The 23814-nt window shown below is 22.9% G+C and overlaps 5 protein-coding genes across 5 annotated transcripts; 3 read left to right on the forward strand and 2 right to left on the reverse strand.

Moving 5' to 3' along the window:
- Positions 1-1380: 1380 nt before the first annotated feature.
- PmUG01_08029600 (conserved Plasmodium protein, unknown function) lies at positions 1381-7710 on the forward strand (the record flags this gene model as incomplete). The annotated part of the gene is made up of 1 exon (XM_029004454.1): positions 1381-7710. One exon carries the CDS (start codon positions 1381-1383, stop codon positions 7708-7710), a length of 6330 nt encoding a protein of 2109 aa, XP_028861142.1.
- A 924-nt stretch (positions 7711-8634) lies between these two features.
- On the forward strand, positions 8635-9969 carry PmUG01_08029700 (conserved Plasmodium protein, unknown function; the record flags this gene model as incomplete). The annotated part of the gene is made up of 3 exons (XM_029004456.1): positions 8635-8882; positions 9105-9335; positions 9849-9969. 3 exons carry the CDS (start codon positions 8635-8637, stop codon positions 9967-9969), a joined length of 600 nt encoding a protein of 199 aa, XP_028861143.1.
- An 893-nt stretch (positions 9970-10862) lies between these two features.
- On the forward strand, positions 10863-13569 carry PmUG01_08029800 (conserved Plasmodium protein, unknown function; the record flags this gene model as incomplete). Its single annotated transcript, XM_029004457.1, has 5 exons — positions 10863-10931; positions 11505-11592; positions 11903-12776; positions 12982-13291; positions 13567-13569. The coding sequence occupies 5 exons, from the start codon at positions 10863-10865 to the stop codon at positions 13567-13569; spliced, it is 1344 nt and encodes a 447-aa protein (XP_028861144.1).
- A 1131-nt stretch (positions 13570-14700) lies between these two features.
- PmUG01_08029900 (translation initiation factor eIF-2B subunit delta, putative) lies at positions 14701-17670 on the reverse strand (the record flags this gene model as incomplete). The annotated part of the gene is made up of 1 exon (XM_029004458.1): positions 14701-17670. One exon carries the CDS (start codon positions 17668-17670, stop codon positions 14701-14703), a length of 2970 nt encoding a protein of 989 aa, XP_028861145.1.
- A 1873-nt stretch (positions 17671-19543) lies between these two features.
- FS (GDP-L-fucose synthase, putative) lies at positions 19544-21553 on the reverse strand (the record flags this gene model as incomplete). Its single annotated transcript, XM_029004459.1, has 7 exons — positions 19544-19599; positions 19738-19804; positions 19941-19976; positions 20094-20158; positions 20297-20473; positions 20600-20882; positions 21206-21553. The coding sequence occupies 7 exons, from the start codon at positions 21551-21553 to the stop codon at positions 19544-19546; spliced, it is 1032 nt and encodes a 343-aa protein (XP_028861146.1).
- Between the last annotated feature and the right edge of the window lie 2261 nt (positions 21554-23814).

Below are 23814 nucleotides of genomic sequence, written 5' to 3' on the forward strand. Positions count from 1 at the left end.
TGTTATAAAATTTAGTTGTGGAATCTTATACTTTGTTGAGTTTTTTTGTTTTTTGTTTTTTTTTTTTTTTTTTGTGTACACTCAAAATTTCTGAAAATGAACCCCGTAGAGTGAATTGTTTCCTGTAGCAAAACCGTTAACGGAAATATAAGAATTTTTTATTTCATAGTTACAGATAAATTTTTTTGTATCCTTCCATATTCTATTAATATGTCTATTGTATGTATTTATATATATATATGAGTTTATATGTACATTTTAATTAAAGAGCTCGTTATTTTTTACATCTGTACATACAAGTAAGCACGATATTGCCATATGGTATAAATACAGACAAACAAGCACCAAAAATTCATTGCACGAATATACTTTACAAGGCTATTAAAATTGTATATAACTATATATGTACGTATGTATTTATTTACGTATATTCTTATTTGTATGTATGTGCTTATTTGTATGTATGTGCTTATTTGTGTGTATGTGCTTATTTGTATGTATGTGCCTATTTGTATGTATGTGCCTATTTGTATGTATGTGCTTATTTGTATGTATATGCTTATTTGTATGTATATGCTTATTTTGTATGTATATACCTAAATGTATGCAAATATCTGTATGCATACATTTATACGCATATATTTATATGCATGTTCGCATATATAAATAAATATAAATATATATATATATATATATATATATATATATTTATATATATGCTTATGCGTTTTTATCCATTTCCAATGAAGCATAATTTTTCAGAAAGAAAAAATATAAAAAAAAAAAAAGCAACCAAAATAAAGAGTTACAAAAAATAAATTAACTCTGCTAATTATGCATTTTATTATCTTCTTTGCATTTTACTTAATTTTAGGAGTATGCCCATTTAGCTTAAAAGAATGCGTCAGGAAAGAGATATATTGATTTTTTTCTTTTCATGGAAATATACATTATAAGCAATTTTTTTAAATTTATTTTCAGAACATAACAGCTGCTGTTTATAATTATATAATTTTTTATTTTTTTTCGCCCTTAATACTTTTTTATGTACACACTGTGTTATTATGTCATATGTTCTTCGAATAAATCAGAATAATACGTTATTTATGTAACGAGTGAACAGTTATAAAGTCTTTATTGTGCAAATAACTTTTAAGACGTACAGTACTTGCTATATATACAATATTTGCAAATATGTACATGTATGTGTGTTAAACGTACTCGTTACACTTTTTACCTTTGAAGAAAAAAAAAAAAAGGCAAAAGAAACTATAAAAAGAATTACAAAAAATACTGCTAAAAATACTGCTAAAAATACTGCTAAAAAAACTGCAAAAAAATTGCAAAAAAATTGCAAAAAAATTAACCTTTTAGCTTAAAATGAAAAACTTGAAAGGGAATATAAAATTACTCACATCAAATATAAATATAGAAGAAAAAAAAAAGCTGTGGTTAAGCACAGTTAAAGGGAACGAAACAACAAATATAAAGGGAATAAATAGCAAAAGTTTAAAAGATGTTGCTCTATCCTTTTTTAAAGAAAAGAATATTTACAATGAAGAAAATTTAATCGTATTACACCTTTTCTGTAAAGAAAAATTAGATGAATATCTTATAAATGAAGAGCTTACAGAATTCTTGCAAAAGACATTTCTCTTATATGAATATTTCATAGAGGAAAAATGTAATAAAATTAATAAAAAAGAATTTATCGAGAATGTGTGTGACTGTTGTAAGAGATTATTTTTAAAAAATATTATAAGGTATGAGAAGGATATTTTAGATTTCTTATTAAAAAATTTAATAAACTTCATTAGTAAATATTCCTTCTTCCATATATACCAATCATTATATAACATATATCAATATCAAAACAAGCATTTTACGAAACCACGTGAATATAAAAATGAAAAGTTTCAATTCTTGCTTAATATACAGCATAAAGAAGTAAATGGGGAATATATAATGATAAACAATAACACCTTTGATCTCAATGCTTTTTTTTTACTAGATGAAAATGACGAAAAGCAGATAAGAGAACATTTTTATGAAAGAGAGTCCGATCAATATAATGACAATAACGACGGTTATGACAATTTTTGTACTTTGCAGAGTGTGGAAAAATTGGAAAAGGAATATACAAAAAAAGGTAAAAAAAAAGAAGTTTCAGAGAAACCTATGAGTACCAAAAAAAAAGGTACTACAATAAAGAACATTGATAATCCATTATGCTCCAATCATAGCAAGTGTGGATCAAGTGAAACAAATTGTCTACAGAAGGAATTTACATGTTTTTATTTGTTCATATATTTTAAATCTTGCTTTGAGAACATCAATTTTTATTTGATAGAAAAATTTATAGAAAACTATTATATTAATCATAATAATGAAAATATTTACAAAGAATTACTTTTATTTTTATTTTTAATATACAAGAACAAAATGAATAATATTATTGACAGAATTTTAACAGATACTATAAAATACTCAAATATCATGAACGATGTAGACATAAAAAAAAAAAAAAAAAAATTATTAAATGATGATGAAACAGATTTAGTGGATAGGAAATTATACGTGAGTGATTGCTTATTTTATTTTGAACTATTAATAAATATAATAACTTACAAAAATTTGCAATATGAAAATAATTATGAATATTATATAAACATTCTTAAATTATTACACGAAAATGACACATTTCAGGAATTATTTATTTCGTCCTTATTTTTTGTTTTCATCAGTATAGAAGAAGTAAATACAAGGAATATGGTGCTAATGAACTTTATGAAATATCATTCAAAAAAGTATTATATTTTATCAAAATTGTTTATTCACATGAAAAATGTTTTTTCTGTAATATATGACATTGATAGTGAACATATTATATACAACCGTAGCACATTTAACAGCACACCCAATGTAGAATTTGTGCATAGCGATAAACAAAAAGATAGTAATATTAACGACAGTTATCTTTTACATATAGCAAATAACATACATATAGACAAATATGTTTGTTTATTTTTTAGAGAAATATATTATATTATTAGTCGAAGTAATATGGATTATTTTTGCTATATTACCAACTTGTATCTTTATATATATGATAACATATTTAATAAAATCATTAATATTATTTATGAAAATGAAATGAATTTAAATGATAATTCATTTCATATTTGTACAAATATTCTTAGACCTTTTTTATTTATATATTCAGATTTATTTAATAATTTTTCCCAAAAATTAAAAAAGAAAATATTTAACGAGCGAGTAATGATTTATTATTCATTCATAAAAAAATATCTTTTCAAAAATATGTATGAAAAGACATTTTTACAAAAGGACCTGTTCTATGTTATCTATCAAATATATTTTCTTCTCCACACACTCAAGTATAATTTTCTTAACTTTTTAACTTGTTTCATAACTACAAAAAGAAAAATAAATGAATATCTCGAATATTTCCTGAAGCTGAAAGTTGACAATTCTAAGCAAAGTGGTGGAGAAAAAAACGTAGATGAAGCGATAAACTCTTTACATGACAAGTGTACCGACGATGGAACACAATATATGAAACATGAGTATGAAGTAGGAAATAGTGCCTTGGAAATATATGAAGAGGGAGGAAAAGAGAGCGAACAACGGGATGAACTATTAGAAAACAATGAGAAGGAGGAGGAAGACAGTGGAAGAGTTTACGACCCCATTTCCCCCCACAATGCAAATACCAAAAAAAGGAATACAAAAAAGTCAAGCAAAAGGCCTTGTAAAGAGGGTAGCACAAAAGAAAGCGAAAAAATGGGAAAACAATTAAGCGAAAAAGAACAAAAGAACCAAATGAGTAACATACTGAATAATGAAACAGATGATAAGGGAACTTGTGAAGGAACAAATTATGCAGAAGATAAAAAAAAAAGAATTACTGGTAACATTGTGACGCAGAATTTTGCAAATGCGACAGGTAACAACAGTATTTGTATAAATAAAGAAGAGAAAGAAAAAATGAGAATAATTACTTTTTTTGAAAAAAATTATCTCTTATTAAAATATTTTAAGGCTAATACTGAAAGTACGTTAGACGAAAACTATACACCCGATTTTAATGTAAATGATCGAATGAAGGAAAATACCAAACTGAAGAAGATTATCGTGAATAATAACATTAGAGATATCAAGAGCAGGAGAAATATCGATAGCAAATGTAAAAGCAAAAGCGATGGAAAACATAGTAACAGTAACTGTAACAACCATAGTTACAACAACACAGTCCCTGTGTTGGACGAAAAGTTAAGGTTTATGAAAAAGTTAAACTCCTTTTTTAATAAATGTAAAGAAATTGATGAACCAATTATTGAACTCTTTTTAAATAACAAAGATAATGTATATAGTAAAATTTTAAAAACTAATTTGTTAATAATAAAGGAATTAAGAAATATAAGAATGGATATTTTATATCCTATTTTTAATGCTAGTTTAGTATTTTTGTTTGATGACTTTTACTTTTTCATTATACAAAATATAAAATTAATTGTAGAAGAAAAGGAAAAAAAGTTATCAAATCATAAAATTTTTTTAAATATGTCCTTTATTCTATTGCACATTCTTGTGAAAGATGTAAAAATAGAGAAGTATTTAGTATCCATTTTTTATATGTTAAAATTAACACTAAATAAATTAAAATTACTGAAAATTTTAGATCAGACAAAAAGTTGTGATATGAAAGAAATATACAATAAAAACACCAAAAAATTTGAAAATAATATAAAATATTATAATATAAAAAAGGACAAAAATATTATAAAAACTAATTCCCAGGAAAAACAGGAAGACGATGAAAAAAGTGATTCATTATGTTCGATAAATGAAAGGGGTACATCCTTAAGAACTACAAATAAACAGTTTATTCATTCGAAATCACTTGAGGAAAAAATAAAATTATATCAAAATGTATTTTTTATTTTTTTAAAACTTTTACAGAATATACTAAAAGTGAATAATTTATATTACAACTTTAAATTTATAATATACGATATTTTGTTTTCAGAATATTCTAATAAGACCATAATCTTTTCGTGTCTAAAGTGTATTTTAGATAGATCAAAATTAGAAGAGGTATATAATTATTGCATAGATATACTGGGAAGCATAAATGTAGGTAAGGGGAAACTCGAACAATTACTAAAAAATGGAAATAATAGTAGCGGGATAGTTAACAATACAAATGACTACGATACAAATGAGAAAGGGAAAGCGGTGGAAGAAAAGAAGGAAGATGTGGAGGGAGAAAAAAGGGAAAAAAAAAAAATTGTGAAAAAGCAAATTGGACAGAAAAAAAAAACGAACAAAAAAGACAATTATCATGTAAATACTAACAATCATAAATGCACCAATCCAAATTATTCCTTGGATGAATGCAAAGAGTATGTTTCAGAACGAGGTGAAGAAAATAATGTAGTAGAAGTAGCCAAACAAAATTTAACGAATGTAGTAAATCCTAGTTATCTATCTTTCGTTCTTTTAAATAGAGAATCTTTAAAGATTAATTTTTTTGATCCTGAGAATGTAAAAAATAGCAGGATTTCCACCTTATACATTAATATATTAATACTATATTACATATTTAGTCAAAAAAATAAAAATAATGAGAAAACTAAATTATATGATAGTTCTATAAAATTAAGTATTGAAAATTATTATAACATTATCAACAAACTGGTTTGTGTTTTATATCAAAAGAACTGCTTAAACGCGCACTACGATACGTATACAAAATATTTGTGCTTAAAAGTTTTTAAAAGAATTTATAATTTATTGTGCATACAAGAAGCCGATATATATATAAAATACCTAAGGAGTTCTGACACACAAGGAAACATTATGATATATGAAGATAAAAAATTAAATAACATAAAAAGCTTAAAAAATGAATTAGTACATTTCTTTGAATATATATCAAATAATGAAATCAAAAAATATTTCAAACAAAATAAGATAAATAATATTATAAAATCAAAGGAATATGCATTTTTCTTTTTGAATAATTTAAAATGTAATAATATTATACTAAATGAAGAAAATTTTTTTTTTATGATAAATTGTTTATTATTTCTTTTTAATATAAAGTATGATAAGGGAACATTCTACAAAGTTGTATGCATTATTTTAATTGAGAAAAACAAAAATGGAAATTACATTTTAACAAAAATTATTTCTTCTATTAAGAAATTTTTCAAATTAAGCGAAATATTTAATGGTGTAAGAAAAGAAAATAAAAAAAATAAAATAAGATTGTCCAGTGACATAACAAATCACTCTGCGTTGTTATATATTATTCGAACAACTATAATTCTTTTATTACTAATTGATTATAGTAGTATAAATGGACAAGAAATTACAAATGATGATGACTCTTTAACCTATTCGATGTTTATAAATGATTATATAAAAAAGAAATCTTTAAAACATTATTATACACAACTAAACTTTTTGCTTTTCCGTATTTTCTACAATGAAAAGAATTTACCTTATTTCTTTAAAATATTTTTCAGTACATTATACATTATTTCTTTTAAAAAATCTAATGATAAGGTGATATACTTCTTCGAAAATGTATTTCATATTAGAGAAGATACCAATTTAGAAGCTCTCAAGGGTAAACCAAACGAGTGGACAGAAGAAAGACCATGCGTTAGAACAGATGAGGGAGCAAACGAAAAAGAGACCAAGAATAATCATACAACTTCTAATAATAAGGATCTGGCCGAGGTAAATCATTGCAAGGGAAATATAACAAGCCATAATAGGGACACAAAGAGAAAGTACGTGAAAAAAGAAAATTCAGAAGAAGATGAAAACAACAGCATTAGTGATGATGGGAAGAAAAATTATCATATAATATTACGAAACCAAAGACAAACAACCAAAAATTTACCTGATAAAAATAAAGAAAAAAGTATGAATTCTCCTCGTAATGGTGAATCTAAGAATTACATTAAAATAGTTTACAGTTCAAGCAGTAACTCTTCTTCATGTTCAGATTCAGATTCAGACGTGTCTTACAAAATAAATATAAAGAATAATAACAAAAGGAAAAACAAAATTGCCAGTAATAATAAGAAAAAAAAAGTAAAAAAGGTATCTTCTGTCGATTCTACCAACATATCAACTGTAATATACGAACAAGACACAAATAAAAAATCAAATGATGATAATGGGGAAAAAAAAGGAAATATAAAGGAAGAAATTTTAGAACATCCACTAGTAAAACAATCTAATAATAAAAAAAGCGAAGAAAATAAACTTCATACAAATGGAGAAAAAAATAAAATTTCACAAAATTTTCAATTTAATGGTACACTCAGCGCAAAGATTTTAAATCATTTCCTATTTTTATGTAAGGGGTTTCATGAAGATTTAGAATTAAAAATATATAATGGAATAATAACACATTTACGAGAAAATGAAAGTGACAGAGAAAAATTAAAAAATCTTTTAAGGTTAAATTTCAGTGAAGATGATAAAAAGTCCATAAAGTATATAAAAAAATTAGAATTATTGAATGTAATTGATACAAAAATCATCTTTCTTAAATATATAAAACATAATTTAAAAAAAAGAAAGACCCTTCTATCAAGAATGAGTGATTTGAATTTAAATATTTTTAAATATAAATCTATGTTTCATATTGAGTTAGATTTAATATAATTATAAATGTATTTGGAAAATAGGTAGTTCTCCTCCTTTTATTTAAATAAGTATTTTTTTTTGTTTCCTTTTTTTTTCATCAATTTTGAAAAATATAGTAAAAGGGCAATACGGGATAACACATACACATGTTGTATTACTCCGTAAAAAAGATGTATTTATATATATGGTATTTATATTTCAATATACATGGGTATATGCGTATGTATACGCGTAAGCCAATTTTTTAAACGTCAGTAGTGCAAAAATCTGCAAACAAAAAAAGCGAAATGCTCCCTCTATTTTCATTATAAAAGTAAGAACTCATCTTTTTCTCTATAATATCCTTAGTTTTTTATATATATTTTGTTTGTATTCTTATTTATTTATTTATTTATTTATTTATTTATTTATTAATTTTTTTTTTTTTTTTTCTTAATTATGTCGGCATTTTATAAATTTATTCGAAATTATGTAAAAAAAAAAAAAAAAAGGAATATCATTCCGAATTATGAAGCATAAAAAAAAAACTGCGTTTGTAAACTTTTGTACTCATTAATTTATAAATATATTCGACTTTATTTCTAATTTGAGGTTCTACACTAGGCATTCTTTTTTTAATGAATTATTTTATTTTTATTTCTTTTTGGTAACTTGTTTTAAGTAAAAAATTTTAAAATAATAAATTCTGAACTGTATATTGTATATATAAAAACATACACACATACATACATAAATAAATAAACAGTATAAACGACAAATGTTTATTTAAACTTATGTAGTTCTATTTTTCATTTTTCCAAGCACCCTTTTTGACAATCATGTGTTGTTTAGCGGAATGCCTTCGAACAAGAATTTGTAGTTTGCATTACACTTCAATTTTTTTGGAGGTATATATTTATAAATACATCAAGGTCCAGGAGCTGTTTCTTTTTATTTGATAAAATGAAAGTATTTTTTTTCTTGCTTTTTTTATGTATTTTTTGCAAAAATATAATTTCTGAAATAAAAGAGTTAAGCTATCATGAATTTCAAAAAATGTTAACATCAGGAAAAAATAATCAAAAGAAAAAATATACGTTAGATAGTACATTAAATATTAAAAATTTAAAATATCACAAAGATTATTTATATGTAAACACAAAGAACGATTTCGTTCTTTATGTATATGCCAAATGGGATGCTGACTCAAAGTACTTCTTAAAAAATAAATTAAATAATATTTTTGTATACGAATGAAACTCATTATACATTATGCATACCTTAAAATAATTGTACGTACGATAACCTGTATGTGTAATAGACGTCTCGACATTTATGGAAATTTACATTTATACATATATACACACGCATACATGTGCACATATTTATAATACTGTCCCATTGACATCCTATTTTTTTCTTTTTTTTTACAGTAATTTGATAACTGTTTTCAGAGAAGTAGCAAGAATATTAACGGAAAACGAAATAAAATTAGATTTTTATATTTTTAACATTGATAATTCTAAGGATTTGTGTAATTTCTTAAACATTTGTTCTTTGCCCGTAATGCTGTATGTCTCGTCAGTTCATAAAAAAAAATATAACTCCTTACTTTTCAAAGTTCTGAACTCAAATAAGGACGTGAAAATAAGTAACGCCTTCAGGTAAAGCGAGAAAGATAAAAAGAAAAAAAAAAAAAAAAACTTACAACATTACAGCATTTATCTGAACATATTAAAAATATCCTGCTTTTAGCGCATACTTGTATTTTTACATATCCACATTTTTATTAAAAAAAAATAAAATAAATATAATAAAATAAAATGTAGTAACATTACATAACTACGTCATCTAAAAATAAATATTTCTAATGTTATATTGTGAAATTACTAAGATTTTTTATGCTTATTTGTCTTCTGTGTATTTCACATATTTGTATGCTAATAATGAGAAGTTGTACCTTTCTTTTAAGTGTAAATAGAATTATTATAACATTGACTATTTAATTTGTCCTTTTTAAATTCTCTCTGTTATGAAATTTATTTTATACTTTTATTTCTCAACCATTTTTATGCATGCATTCGTTTTTTTATTATATTAATTTATTCATTTATTCGTTTGCTCATTTATTTTATATATATATATATATATATATTTTTTTTTTTTTTCCTTCTAAGATATAATGGCGACATGTATTGCTACGATTACATAGTGGAATGGGTAGAGGCACATTACTATTTTACAAAAGCCGTTTTACTAATAAAAAAAATGTTCTACTGGAAAAATAAAAAAAAATGATATGTATCTTTTTAACAGTATTTGTTTTTTTTATATACAGTTACCTAAATTTGTTATAAAAATGTTATATAAACTTTCTAACGATTTTCTAATATTTATAAAATTTTCGATAAAAAGTACATTAAAATTTTTCAACTGCAACTACAATTTTTAAAATAAAATACAGCATTTTAGTATATTTAAAACGTATGTATATTTTTCTTATTTTTTTTTTCATTTTTTATATTTTTATATACATGTTTTTGTTTACACATAGATGTCTACATGTATATATATATATATACAAAAATATGCATATTTATACAATCCTTCATTTTTATGCAAGCAATATTTCTTTTTCCTATTATACGTAAACCGTTTTGTTTATAGCATGTTCATGCATACATGTGCAGGGAAATATAACTAAGGATGATTATGCAAATCGTGGTATTAAAGACAACTATGTATTTATTTCATCAAATAGATAAAAAATTTATTAGTCTGAAATATTGTGTAGCGCGTAAATGATATATATTTACTGTGTATATAAGAATATATATATGTATATATATATGTATATATATATGTATATATATATGTATATATATATGTATATATATATGTATATATATATGTATATATATATGTATATATTTGTATATATATATGTATATATTTGTATATATATTTGTATATATATTTGTATATATATTTGTATATATATTAGTATATATGTAAACATGTATGAATATATATGGGGTTACATGCCATAAAACCATTTTGTTATTGTTTTATTTATTTTATTTTTTTTGAAAAATTCCAAATTAAACATAGTAATGGTTCCAATTCGCAGAAGTAACATGAGAGTTATGAATAATTTTGTTATATAATAAAGGATAAAAAGAAAAAGAAAGATGAGCATATTGTATCTGGTTATACTGTACTATATTAGTTCCTTTACACAGTCTCAAAAAAATTCGAACGTATGAAAATATTAGAAGTAATTGCTTGTCTTAGTTTATTAACGTTTATTTAGTTTATATCATATTAAAACAAAAAAAAAAATAAAAATAAAAATAAATAAAATATAATAAAATGTAATATAATCAAATGCAATATATATTAAGATGTAGTATAATAAAGTATAATATAATAAAAATAAAAAAATAAAAATAAATAAAATATAATAAAATGTAATATAATCAAATGCAATATATTAAAATATAGTATAATAAAGTATAATATAATAAAAATAAAAAAATAAAAAAGGATTTTTTAGTTATCCTTTTATAAACGTCGCTATTATTTTTGTAAAATGTGTTTATATAAAACACATTTTCCACAAAAGAAAAATCGTATATGTAATTTTACCTTTCACAATATGTATTCTGCATATATATACATTTTGCAGTTGTAGACAATGAAATTGTTGAAATGTGAAGATGTGCATATGTATGAACATGTGTATACGTATTTGTGAATGAATTATATATAAGCGCGTATAAATATGTATATATTTATTTATTTTCTCACTCAAAATACTTGTTTTTTCGCAGAGTAACATACTTAAAAATCATGAGTCCATAAAACCATCAAAGAGAAGGATACGCACGCATGATAAGCACAATTTAAGCAATTTTATAGGTAACAAAAAAAAAAAAGAATTTTGACTAGAACTAAGGGATATATGATGCAAATTATTCTGTATGTATTTGTATGTGCGTACATGTGAATATATATATATATATATATATATATATATATATATATATATATATATATATATGTATATATGTACATCCTTGTACACATTAGAAACTCTATTAGTGTACAAGTAGAGGATAATATAAATAAACGTAAATGCAAATTTTGTGCTCACTTTTTTTAAATGTAAACATTACCTAAAGCATAATGTTCAATGACTAATACGTTTTTATGCTTGTTCTATTATTAGATTTTTCATTTGTTTCAAAAAATGAGGCAACTGATAAATCAGAACAACACACAGAAAAAGAAAATAAAGAAGATAAGGAAAAAAAACATGACAAGGAAAAACATAGTGATGACGATAAAAACGACGGTAAGGAAAAACATAACGATAAAGAAAAAGAAAAAGGCAGTGATAAGGTAAAAAACAGTGATAAAGAAAAAAATGATAATAAAAAAAAAGTCAATAAAGATAACATGGAAGAAGAGGATGATATGGAAGAAGATGAAGAAGATGAAGAAGACGAAGATAATTTAAAAGCTAATTCAAAAAAAAAAGAAAAGAAAAAGGATGATGAAACAAAAGGAAATAAAAAAAAGACCAAAGGGAATGATGATGAAGAGGAGAATATGGACGAAGATGATGAAGACGAGAATGAAGATGAAGAGGAGGAGGAGGATGAAGAAGTAAAGAAAAAACCAAAGAAAAAAGAAAATGACAAGAAGGAAAAAGAAAATGAAAAAAATCATAATGATTATAAAAAAGAAATAAAAGCTCATAATGAACTTCACGAAGATAATGATGGGGATTACCATGAAGTACCCCTTAAAGACGGCAACAAAAAAGATAATGTAAATCATAGCCAAGAAATTACCAATGATAATCATAATAAAAATCATGAAGCAGGTGACAAAAAAAATCAAAAAAAAGATAATAAAGAAGGTAATACTCATGATGCTCATAGTTCCCTTGAAGAAAAGCATATCATACCAAATATAAATAATAACGACCAAAAAAATTCAGTTGCTCCCAATATACCTAATGTAACACAAAATATAATTCCACCCTTATATAGCAATATACCGAAAAGAGAGGGAATAATCGTTCCTCACGAAAATACGTACGTTTCTCTTGTTACTTTTTTGATGCAGCGTGTGTGGATATACATATATGTATATACATTCATATATACAATATATTCCCATGTTTACATCATACACCATTTTAAGTTGCATCATAGTATACATATATATATATATATATATATTTTTTTTTTTTTTTTTTTTGTGCTTAAATTTTACATTGATCTGTCTTCATCTTTTCAGAAAAACAAATGATGATATATTAATCCCTAATGATGTTAAAGAGGAATTCATGAAATTGTTGAGAAAGGTTGTCTATATTAATAGTAAAGGTAATTTACATAAAGAAGAAAATTTTCATTTTGATGGAGCTCATACAAAAAACCCTCGTGGAAATCCTGAACAGCAGAATAATTTACATTCTGAGAATGGGGTGCACAAGAATTCATATTTTTTTAGTAGAGTACTTGATCATTTTAAAAAATACATAATATACTACATATTATGTTTTATCGTTTTTTCTGCTTTTGCATTGGTTATGCAATGTTCAGATGTAAGCAATGAAAAAAAAAAAAAATATACGAAAAAAGATAGAAGTAAAATTAAAAATTACAGGAGAGATATTGAAAGCTGAAGGATATAAAATACTTTTAACATATGCATGTATATACATATGTATATACATACATTTATTTGAAAAAATGTGACCCAACGAAAATTTAGCGTATTCATACATGTGCTCATGTAAGGTCAAAAATTAAAATTAATGTTAAAAATACCTTCACATATATATTTATGTATTTTTGTTTTTTTATTTTTTATTTTTAGTAGAATCAATCATTATAAAAAATTTCATGGAAATTCCCTACTTGGGCTATTGTGACATATTAGGCTTTTTTTTTTCGTATTTATGATTTGCTAATAATTTATGTATATATAAATATATAATTCGTAATTATTTTTCCATCAATAATCTTTATTATTTTTTGTCTGTAATTTTTACGACTTTTTGTTTTTGTTTTTATAACTTTTGTTCTTTTGTTTTTTTTAATTTCATTTACATTTGAAATTTTAAAATACGAACTGTTATGCTACTGCTACATATCACTTTTGTAACAAACTTTTTCATAAGAAAACATATTTTTCCTCCCTCTTTTAAATTTCGCTTTTCAAGCTTATAAATAAAACAATACGATTTTATATAAAAATTTTATAAATTCTATATAAAGGGGATACAAAGAAACTCTGTCGACGGCTGAGCATTTTTTTTTTAACTCTTAGCATGGTATGCAAAATTGGCTATTATAAAAAGGTTTTTAATTAATAATATATGGGTTACGGGTACTAAAATTGAGCCTTTAATTTATGATTTTTTTTTTCTCACCAACTGTAGATTTATCGAGCAGCCGGTTTTTTGCTTTACTTAAAATGAGGTATATAAAAATACATTGGAAATACACTCATTAATTATTGCTATAGATAATTTTACAAAGCATATACATATATATGTATTTAATATATTATTTTATTCCCCCATATTTTTAGATTATTTTTTAGTCCACTTAAGGAGAGTCATATATTTTTTTACGGGGTAAGTACTTCATTGAAAACTTATTTTCTAAATTACATATATACCCATACATAGATATACATTTATTTAACTAGTTAATATACGGAAAGTTATTCAAGATTCATTCATAATGGTATATATATATATATATATTTGTTGAAATAAAAATTCATGTTCATATAATAATAGTATTAACATGTATTATATGTACATGCTCATTTTGCTCATAAAAAAAAGAAATGAAAAGAACGACTTAATAAAAAGATGTATGAACGAAAGGATACACGGATGACGGAAATTATACAAAACATATCGAAAAATGGACAGGATGGAAAGAACAAAAAAAAAAAAAAAAAAAAAATTACGCATGTATGTAAGTATTTACAAAAAATTTAGATATTATTTTGCATAAAAACGTTTAAAGCGTTTTTATTTTCATTTGTATATACACCCACCTCGGTAACAATATAACTGATATATTTGAGAGGGGTTACATCGTTACATATATTAGCAACATAAAAAGACTTGTCAGTGTTTGAATTAATTTTATTTATGTGTGATAAAACAGAGCTAAAAAGATTCGTTTCAATATAGTTATCTGTGCAAACATTTTTTATGTTCATATGACCAATGGAATTACAAATGGAATTGCAAATATTATTACAACAAATTTTATCTTCTTCGAGTTTATTATATTCTGTTCGTTTGTTCAAATTATTTGGCATAGTATTAATATTAATACTATTTCTAAAATTTAAAGAGTACTTACTCTTTTCACAATAATTTTTATCACTCTTTAAATTAGAAAATACTTTATTATTTTTATTAACATTTTTATTATCATCATTTAAAAGATTTGCACAACTTTGTTTATAAGTTATGGAAATATTTGTACTCTCATTTTTAATATCGCGGAATACACTTATTGGTTGCTTTAGTATACCTTTTGTTGAAATGATACTGCTACTATTATTACTTACTTCTTTAATATGACTCAAAGAAAACGTATTTCCTTTTTTTTCTTCTATGTTACTTTCTTCTTCGTTCATTTTATAAATATTTAATTTTTCATAAAGACCGTCCTTTAAAATAGAATTTTCCCTTTTTTCCTCCTTGTAACTATTCATAAAAAAGGAAGTATTTTTTTCCTCTACAGTGCTCACACTTTTTAGTACATTATTACTCGATTCATGTTCTGTGCTTGTTTTAATATGAAGAGAATAACAAGAATTGCTACTGTATTGTTCTGTATTCTTTTCATAACCAATGTTCATTTCGTTTCCTTGAAATTTTTCTGTCGGTTGATCTTCACATGTTACAGTTTGCTCTTTCTTCTGAGTAGAGGTAAATTTACTTCCATTTTGTGAAGAATTAGCTCTTTTTAGCTGTGAAACACAATAAGTAATGATGGGTTTACCACAGACACTACTACTATTATTACTACATCTATTACCACTGCTACTATAACAACTGCTTCTATTTTCAACGCCGTTTTTACTGAATAAAACACTATTTGATTTAATATCTGCATACGATTCTATGAAGGTATTTAATTTTTTACTAAACATTAATCCATGATCCTCTTGTTTATCCCTTTGTGATGCACACTTGTGAGGAGTAGCATGATGATAGTGATGCATATATATATAATCATATATATCTAAATTGTTATTTATATTATTCAAACTAAAACTATCAATAATAATTTTGTTACTTATTTTATATGTTTCACAAACAATATAAACATATATATTGTTTATATTTGACATCATACATATAATACTTGTTCCTACATAGCCATATACACTATTATGTATAATTGCGTCAATACCTAGTAATACCTTTGTACATCTCTTTATATTATAAAAGAGACCACTAATTAATGTATAAGTAACTGGTATACCTAATTTTGTATATAATTTTATATTATATGAGTTTTTATATGGTTCTGAATCAACTAATATGATTTCAAAATTTTTTCCTTTTTTCCTTGCTTTTACAATGGATAAATATATGTCATAATCAAAAGTATATATTAATAAAATATCACTATCATGAATTATATTTTCCGACACATAATTTGATATAATTATTGAAGGAATTACTATTTTCGTTCTTATATAATTATTAATATTATTCGTAATTATTACTTTCGTTTCTTCTAGTATACTTTTACCTATATGTTCACTTATCATATTTTTAAACCATCTAATCACTTCTCCCATGCTAATACTATGTTTTTTACACATAATAATATAATTTATTTCTTTATCTATTACAACCTTCATATGTCTATTTATCGGTTCATATGGGGGCAATGTATAATCCTTTATAAATGATTTTAATGCAACTAACAAATCAACATTCCTATGGTTATGAGTAGTATTAATATATTTGTTAAAAAATATACCTGTTCTTAATACATTTGGATGAATTTCATTTTGATTCAAGTCTAATAATATTTTATCATATATATTTATTTTATCAAATATATCAAAATTATATAAATCTACATAATTTATTTTATCATGAGATAAAAAATGATATTGCTGCACATTTGTCAAATTTATTCTTGTATTTAAAAAATTCTGAACAGGGCAGGTGTTAGATACCTGTGTTTCATTAATTGTTATATTCTTCTTTATAATATTTACATTTAATTTTGTTTTATTATTTAATGCATTTAATTTTACAGATTCAGATAATACAATATTTTTTCTTTCCTGATATATTATATCTCGTTCTTCATTTTCTCCCTCTTTATTTTTATTTTCTTCTGTTAACACTTTTTTCTTCTCTTTTTCAATTTCTTCCGTATTTTTCTCAAATCCACATTCCTTTTCATTTTTTTGTATCAATTTACCTGTTACATTATGACTCAATGAAATATCATTGGATTTGTCAATAACTTGATATTTATTATTATTTGAATTATTTTTTGTCTTACCTGATTCAATTAAATTTATTTTCTTCAAGTTATAATATATATTATATGGGAAAAGATAATTATCATCTCCATCACTGCTGTTGTAAGTTACATTATCTTCTTGCGATTTCAATGTCCTTTCATGTAATGGTTTGCATATCAAACAGCGGTGTTTAGTAAAGTAATGACATTTATAAATATTATTAATAATGCATAAAATGGAATAAAATGCTGTATTTTTTTCATTGTATGGTTTAATAAAGCTTTTAAATAATGTGTGTAAGAATGTTTTCTTACTAATATTTCTATTTAATGTTGAAACTCTCACATATTTTTCATTTTTTAAAAAACTTTTCTTCAATTTCTCTTTATTAATTTTCCCATTAACTCTTTTTTTTTTTCTTTTAGCAAACATTAAATAAGATTTATCTTCCATTTTTTAGCCATAGGAAATTAATAAAACTTTTAAAATATTAAGTAAAAATTACGATAAAATGGATAAATGAAAAATAAAGCACGCAAAAATATATACATATATATATATGATAGGGTTGTAATTAAATGGCCAATTACACGTTAATGGGGCCAAAAAGGGATAATAATTTGTCATTAATACATAATCTGTTGTAATACCTTATATACAGTATACACATATAAATACATATATTTGTATATATATACATATTTATGCACATATGCATATAACATATATACATATATAAATGCACGTATACTTGAGTGTAACTAACGCATATATTAAAAAGTGGAGGCTCAAATAACATTAAAGCTTTATAAATTAAACATTTTAAGATGCATATAAAAATCTTTTTATTTTTTTATATAAATACTTTCAAAAAAAAAAGAATATAGTTGAAAAAAAAAAAATATTATGACATGAGATACAAACAAAATTGTTGTATTTAATTACAATAAAATGTGTAAAATATGAAAAATTATACGTATTACAAGTATATTATATATATATATATATATATATATATATATATATATATATGTTTATAAACATACATGTGAAAAGAACTTTCTCTAACAAACATTTGTACCTCTTTGAACAAATGATACTAATTTTTTATTTTTCAATCACATGCATAACTGGGTTATTATTATCATTCATTTTTCCTATAAATAAAAGAAATCAGGTTTAAAAAAGGGGGACAAGTATATAAGGAATAATAAGTACATGAAATTGTGCATTTAATCATAAATGTTCAAATATAATAAGTAAACTATGTAATTTTAAACCAAAGAAATATTACTATAATTTTGCTTCATTTAAAATTTTACCCTTTTTCGAATTTTAATAGTTATTAATAAAATCATTACTTACTTAAAAAGATCAGTAAACAATACAATAAAAATATGCATTGTACCAGTGTGACTCTTATGAATTTAATAGTACAATCGTACATTTTTAATCGAAAAAATGACAAAATATGTATAACAAATTTATTTTTTTTTATTATATTTTTTAAAATTAAGTTACTAAAAAAAAATATGCGTGCCTTGTAGTATTATATATATATATATTTATACATATACACAAACTTCAATAAAAAAAATGTATTACTTTTATATTTGCAAAAGTTTAATTATAATCTGAAAAATAAACCTTATGTAAATCTATTAGTAAAAAATATACTTAAAAAAAGGTAAAACTGAAAAATAAAAGAGCATATTTTTTATAAAATCCAAAAAAAAAAAAAATTTATAAATTTAATTTTAAGCAAATATGCAGAATGTTAAGGTTTAGAAATAAAAATGTAGAAATATTAAATAATAATTTCATTCCTTTTTTTTTATATACGTATGATTGTAGTGTACATGCATGAAAATCTTATTTGCTATTATTAGGGATATAAGTATGAAGTGAAAAGTTTCCAAATATAGAAGCTGTATGCTTTTAATATAAACATATGGGTACTTATGTATGTATATATTATATATACATATATATATATACATAAGAGTACTGTGATATCTGTTTCTTCCTTAACGTGTGTTTACCCCCAAAGAATATTCGATTTATAGAAAACTACATAAAACATGTTTTTATTTGATTTTTGACATCGTAAAAAATAAGAAGATACAATAAGGTGTTACATCAGATGATATGCATCCATATATATAAATTAAGACAGAAAAAATATATTGTTAGAAAAACCAATCACATTTCAATTTTTTTCAATGTTAAATAATTTTTTTTCGTATTCTCCAGAATTTTACAGATAAAATAAAAAAAAATAAAATAAAATGAGGTAGATGAATATAAAATATTACATGATATAATATCATTTTCTTATATTTTCGTATTCTCTAATGAACCAATCAATAGTTTCTTTTAAACCTGCAGCGTCGCATTAAATGCATGTATAAATGGAAAAAAAAATTATTAATATAATATATATATATTATACAATTTTTTTGAACAAACTAAATAATTTCGCAACATAATAATTATTTTTTTTTATTCTTATTATTTAACCTTCATTAATATCAGTAAATGAAAAGGATTTGTCTAATATTTTCATTAATTTTCCGTTACTTGATGTCTGAAAAAAAGTATAATAAAAAAAATTTTACTTGTGTGTTATATATTATATTTACTTAGTATTGCGCAGTTTCTGAAATTTTATATTTTTTTTTATTTTTTTATTTTGATTATCCTGAATATTATTGAATTTAAACCTTCTTGTGAATTCCATTGTCTTTTGTTTTGTCAAACTAACAAAAATGTAATTTTTTCGTGTGTATTTTTATAGCTCATTTATTAATTTTTTGTATATTTTATTTTTTTCTTTGTATCATTTTTGTTAAGAATTTTTTTCCATAAATATATACCAATATTTCATTGTTAAATCCTAAGTAACATTTAATTTTGTCAGCTAATTCTTTAACGGTTAATTCTGATTAAGAAACAGTAAAAGGAATTGTTAACTATAATATATACTTGATTAAAAAAAAGGATTAAATATATTAAAGATATTAAAAGATTGAACATATTAAAGAAAATAAAAAGATATACGGATATCTGTTTTGCGCACCATTCGAAGGAATGTTAGTGGATAATATAATATTAAAAATATTATCTTTAATAATTGTTAAATTTTTTGAATAATTAGTGTTCAGGATATAATATAATATATTATTTACATCTCTATTATAAATAAATTGCCTGACAGCTGTTCCATCACCCATAAGTTTTACGTTTGTGTTATTCTCTGAAAAAAATAATTTTTTATAAATTGAAAAATATTTATAGAACTATATATACATGTTAAAAATAGTGTAAACATGTCAATTAAGAAATGAAACAAAAAGGAAAGGGAAAAAGCAAAAAGATATACCTTTAGCTAAGTACATTTTATGGATAATAGACGGAATTACATGAGAATTATCCAAATTAAAGTTATCATATTTACCATATATGTTTGTGGGTATTATACATATCCATTCATAGTTATATTTTTCCCTATAAAACCTGACCAAAATTTCTAAAACTCTTTTCGATACACTATAACCTTCATTACTTAAATGGCATCGTCCTTCGTGCATATTCTCTTCAATTAAAGGTAAATTACACTTTTCCGGAAAAATACAAGTAGATAAAGTAAATATACCTCTAGTAATCTACAAGATCAATAAAAAAAAAATTTTTTTTAGCCAAGAAATGAATCCTCGATATAATGTATTACCATTTATTATTTATTATGTTTTATCTTTTTATATAGACACAACTATTATATTCGTGTATATTCTATTTTTTCCTTTTTATTTCTTTCTAATAATAATCATTCTTTATAGCGCATATAATATATATATATATATATACATATATTTATTTATTTTATTTTATTTTTTTTCTTCTATTCGGGCGTTTGTTTGTTTGATGATGCAATTATTTATATTTAAGACAAGTTTTTATACGTGTTTACAATATTTTTTTTTATTACCGAATACTTGTGGCACAGCTTAATTACATTTAAATTAATCTCTAAATTATTAACCAAAAACTGCAAATTATTATTTATGTTAGCGTATAGACCACCCACATGTGCCGCAAAATGTATTATGTCAGTAAATTCATTTTTTTTTAAAAAATTTTCAGTATCATCGAAATTTGTTAAATCACATACATTAGAACTTAAAAATATATATTTTTTAATTATTTTGTTATCATTTGAATTTATAATTATTTCACTTTCATTTTCTGTGAAATCGACATTTTCACTTTTAATCACCTCTCGTAGACTATTTCCTAATAAACCAGATCCACCAGTTACTAGACAAATTCTTTTCATATTAAAAAAAAATTAAAATAACTGAAATAAAATAAATTGTAAAAAGGAAAATTCATAAATGTAGAACTTGTGTTACGCAACTATACACGAATTTGTGCGAACGAGTATACATATAGAAATGTAAAAAAAGAAAAAGAAAAAAAAGAAAAAAGTGTAATGATATAAACTTTTTTAAAGGAATGACCAACTACTTATATTTTGAAATATTAATGCATTTAATTATATATGATACATAGTAATTATGTAGTACTTGTAATACATTTTTCTTTTTTTTTTAATTTTTATTTGGAAAATGTTGCATAATAAGCTTTAAAAAAAAAATGAGAATTTTACATTTTATCCTTCTTATTTACAGGTCTTATAGCAATTATATTGTAATAAAAAAAATAAAAAAAAAAGGAAACAATGAGAGTAAAAAAGGAATAAATGAAATGAAAGAAAAAAATAGGAAGGAAAAAATATTAATATCAAAAAATGCTTAATAAAAGGAAAAATATGAATATATATCCCGCTCGAGAAAATGAACCAAAAGGTTTTTTTCCTTTTGCACACGTATATTTCTGGAAAACGCATGAAAAAAAAAATAAATAAATAAATAAATGCAATATATTCACATATAAACAAACGCACAAATAAATAAATCATAAATGTATATACATTCCGTCCTTTATTCTTATGATTTAAATGCTTAACAATTTATACTTTATACGACATGTCCAAAAAAAAAAAATAAGAATAAAATAATATTAAGACAGTAAAGACATAACACGTTTTTCACTTAATATATGTAATATTTATTAACATTAAGAGGAAAAATATATTTGAAAAATAAAGAAGAGTGCACTTATTTTATGAATTATAATGAGCTGCTAACAGCTGTTGAAAGTAGATCAATACTAAGAGCAATAATTTACGATGAAAGGGGGATTATATATTTTACGTAAAACATACATGTAAGTACATATTTGTACCATTTACTTACAAAAAAATTTTAATTTTTTTTCATCGAAAAATATTTTGTATATTAATAATTTTTTTATTTTATTATTATACACAAAATGTGTTGCAATAAAATATTAGCTTATCACAAAATTGTACTTGATTTAATTTTTAATTTGTTTAACTTCATAATGATTCGAACAACTCTTTACGACTTTTTTAGAATTTCATATACCTTCTTATTTTTTACTAAGAAATTTTTTCTCCGAATGTTCCTTTTTTCAAATAATTCTATGGGTAGTTCATGTAATTTATAATTATCCTTTTTACGCTTACGTCATATTTTTTTATAATCTGCAATATTATTATTATAATTATATTTATTTTTGTTTTTTTTGTGTACCTTTTTGCAGAAAATAAGAAAAAATAAAAAAGTTAAAGCAAATGTTAATTTTTAATTTTTCTAAAATTATAAAAATTTATCAGACAATATAATTAATAAAAAAGAAAAAAAAAAAGGAATATATAACAGAAAGTTTTTCTTCACAATTTTACGTATTTAATTTGAAATTAAAATCTAAATTGTTAATAGACAAGTTTTTTTTTTTTCCACATAAATTTATTAAAAAAAAATTCTTGTTATCTCGGGTATGTAAATAAACATTAAAGAAGAATTTTGTTTAATTTTTTTTTGTTTAACATGGTGGATTAAAACGATACATAACTTTCTTTTTACTCATTTCATTTGCTTGCAATATCTATTATTATGATCCCTTTAAACTGTGTACTTTAAAAAATAAAATGAACGGAAAAGAACGAAAAAAAAAAAGGGAAAATAAAAATTGCAAATGAAAATGTTAAATATAATACTCAAATGAAAAATTCTCATAAAAAAAAATTCTCTTTTTTGATGAAAATTAATACTGGAAATAAGAAAAAAAAGTAAAAAAAATGTGAAAAAAAGGAGATAAAAACGTGAAAAAAAAGGTAAAAAAAAAGTAAATAAGAAAAAATTTTCTTTCGATGTAACAGAACGAAACAAAAAGAACAAAATTGTCTTTTCTCGGATCAACACACAGCGAATTTTTTCTTTTTATCCTGCACATTCTTTATAAAAAAGAATTAAAATTAAAAAAAAAATTTATATATATATAATATATAGTTTTTGATACTATAATATTAAAAATTTAAACATATATATATTTTTTTCATGGATAAGTTTAATTTTAAAAATTTTCTTCTCCATAAAAATTACACATCTTATAATGATAGCTGAAAGAAACGCAAACTAGAAATATTCTAAATAAATATTCAATAAGGTA

Source organism: Plasmodium malariae (assembly GCF_900090045.1).
Source record: "Plasmodium malariae genome assembly, chromosome: 8".
Taxonomy (NCBI): Eukaryota; Apicomplexa; class Aconoidasida; order Haemosporida; family Plasmodiidae; genus Plasmodium; species Plasmodium malariae.